Here is a 2000-nt window from a genome sequence, read left to right on the forward strand (position 1 = left end):
GACAGATAGCTAGGAGGTATGAAGCTAGCTGAACAATAATAAACAAAATAAATCATATGTGGTGCCTAGAAATTCAATAACTGTGCCAGGATCAGGTCATCAAAATGGATGCATGCCAATAAACATATGAACATGTTCTCAAATAATATTCATAATCCAACATTAAATAAAAATTGGAGAACAGAAATATACTTACATTCTCAGGCATGCAGTAACCATGATCAATCGGGATAAGAACAATTTGACCCTCAGCATCTTTCTGAATCAGAATGTTGCCAGCATGTCTGTCTGCATTTGCCAACCTGATGTCGAGTATACATATCTTGTGAACTTCCTCCACAGGGAAAGCACGAGGGCCCATGTCCTCACAGCTACCGCAGTTCTTCATGAACATCTGAAGCGACCCAAACTTACTCGATGCACGGTCAAAACCTTCTGAGTAGTGGAATGTGCTATGCTGACACTTCACCATGACTGTAGGCGGGACGCCAGCAAAGCCTTTCTCATCACTACAAGTTGAGCGTGGACCTCCTCTTGGATGGTCCAAAATATATGCTGCAACTTCCCTGAACGCCCCTTCCCCTACTCGTGTGCCTTCCTTCAAACCTTCACCGTTAGGGGACAAGGGTAAGCCTCGAGGATTATTTACAGCCATGGGCTCCTCATCAACTGGCTTAAAAACAGAAACATATTTCTGACCAGATAAATCTTGCATGAAATAAGCACCCCCTGATCCCTCGGAAGATCTAATAGGTTGATTACCCTTTTCTAGCCCATTAAGAGTCTCATCAATTAGTTGTTCAATCACAGGTGACAAGACGATCTTAGGGTTGACAATCAGTGGTTCTATTGGAACCTCTCGTGGCAAGGGATTGACAGCAACAATTGGAAGCTTCTCAGTTTGACTTCTCCTTCTCCACCTATTCACTTTATCACCTACCTTCTCTTCTACATCTGATGCTACTATCGAGACCTCAAAATCTTTTTCAACAGGCACAGCCCTGAGCTTTGCAGACTTACGAACCAGTAAATGAATCACAGCATCATTGCTCCTACATAAATCGTCTATGATCCTCTGATCTTCAAGCTCCTCACCATCACAGAGCAATTCTTGATCTTTGAGATCAAAAATACCATGACCCCTCTCAGCAATCTGCTGTTTCACATACCCCACATTCCTTTTTCTTTGAACACGAAACTCGATTTCCTTGCCACAAACTGTCCTAACTGTGATGGCTTGGAGATCAGAGAGGCGGACAACCAGATGTAACACATTTCCATCAGACACACCATAGTCCCGCATCTGAGAATTGTTCCTTGCCAGTTCTTTCCCATCATAAACGAGCTTCTGCTGCTTTGCGGAGAACCCTCTACAACCTTGAATTCTGAGTTTGACAGAAGCAATTGAATCTGATTCAAGAACCCTCATAGGAATCACTGAACCACCAACTGTTAGGTAGATCAAGATCGAGTCAGTCGACCACGGGCCACGCTGCCCCGAGACACGCCCTGGGAAGTTCCAGTAGTCTTCATAAACAGGACAGAGAGCTACGCTGGCAATCGACATTGTAGCCCAAGAAGATCACAATCTTTCTCCCTATTCAACAAAAATTCAAGCTTTCACTACTTATTACCAATCAAAATATCAAGAACAAACACTTTCCTGAAACGATCTGTGCAAATAAATTTCAATTAAGTGACAAAATAAACCCCAAATTTTCCAATGCCCTCTAGAACCAGGTCGCAATGAAAGAATCCTAATTACTACCAGATCGCCTACAAAATTTAAAAGAAATGTCGAAAAAGTAAATGTAGAGACTCACCACTCCACTATCAGCTAAAAACATTTCAACTAAATCACTTAAACAAACCTAAAAAGCAGAACACAAAATTAAACTAATTAAAAAAGGAGAAATGACGATCAGACTTTATTCTCAGCAATTGAACATCAGAAAACCAGGGCATTGCACAAGAATCATCAGACAATTCCAAATCAAAAT

General features: G+C 41.6%; 1 protein-coding gene across 1 annotated transcript; it reads right to left on the minus strand.

The window, feature by feature from the left end:
* Window positions 1-6: 6 nt before the first annotated feature.
* On the minus strand, window positions 7-1850 carry LOC125197982 (phosphatidylinositol 4-kinase gamma 3-like). Its single transcript, XM_048096457.1, has one exon. The coding sequence runs from the start codon at window positions 1565-1567 to the stop codon at window positions 92-94; it is 1476 nt and encodes a 491-aa protein (XP_047952414.1). The 5' UTR covers window positions 1568-1850; the 3' UTR covers window positions 7-91.
* Window positions 1851-2000: the final 150 nt, after the last annotated feature.

This window comes from Salvia hispanica, unplaced genomic scaffold (assembly GCF_023119035.1).
Source record: "Salvia hispanica cultivar TCC Black 2014 unplaced genomic scaffold, UniMelb_Shisp_WGS_1.0 HiC_scaffold_1141, whole genome shotgun sequence".
In the NCBI taxonomy this organism is placed as follows: Eukaryota; Viridiplantae; Streptophyta; class Magnoliopsida; order Lamiales; family Lamiaceae; genus Salvia; species Salvia hispanica.

What these genes read in the sequence shown, in the direction of transcription:
- LOC125197982 (XM_048096457.1), bottom strand. Translation starts at nt 1,567, where the DNA reads ATGTCGATTGCCAGCGTAGCTCTCTGTCCTGTTTATGAAGACTACTGG.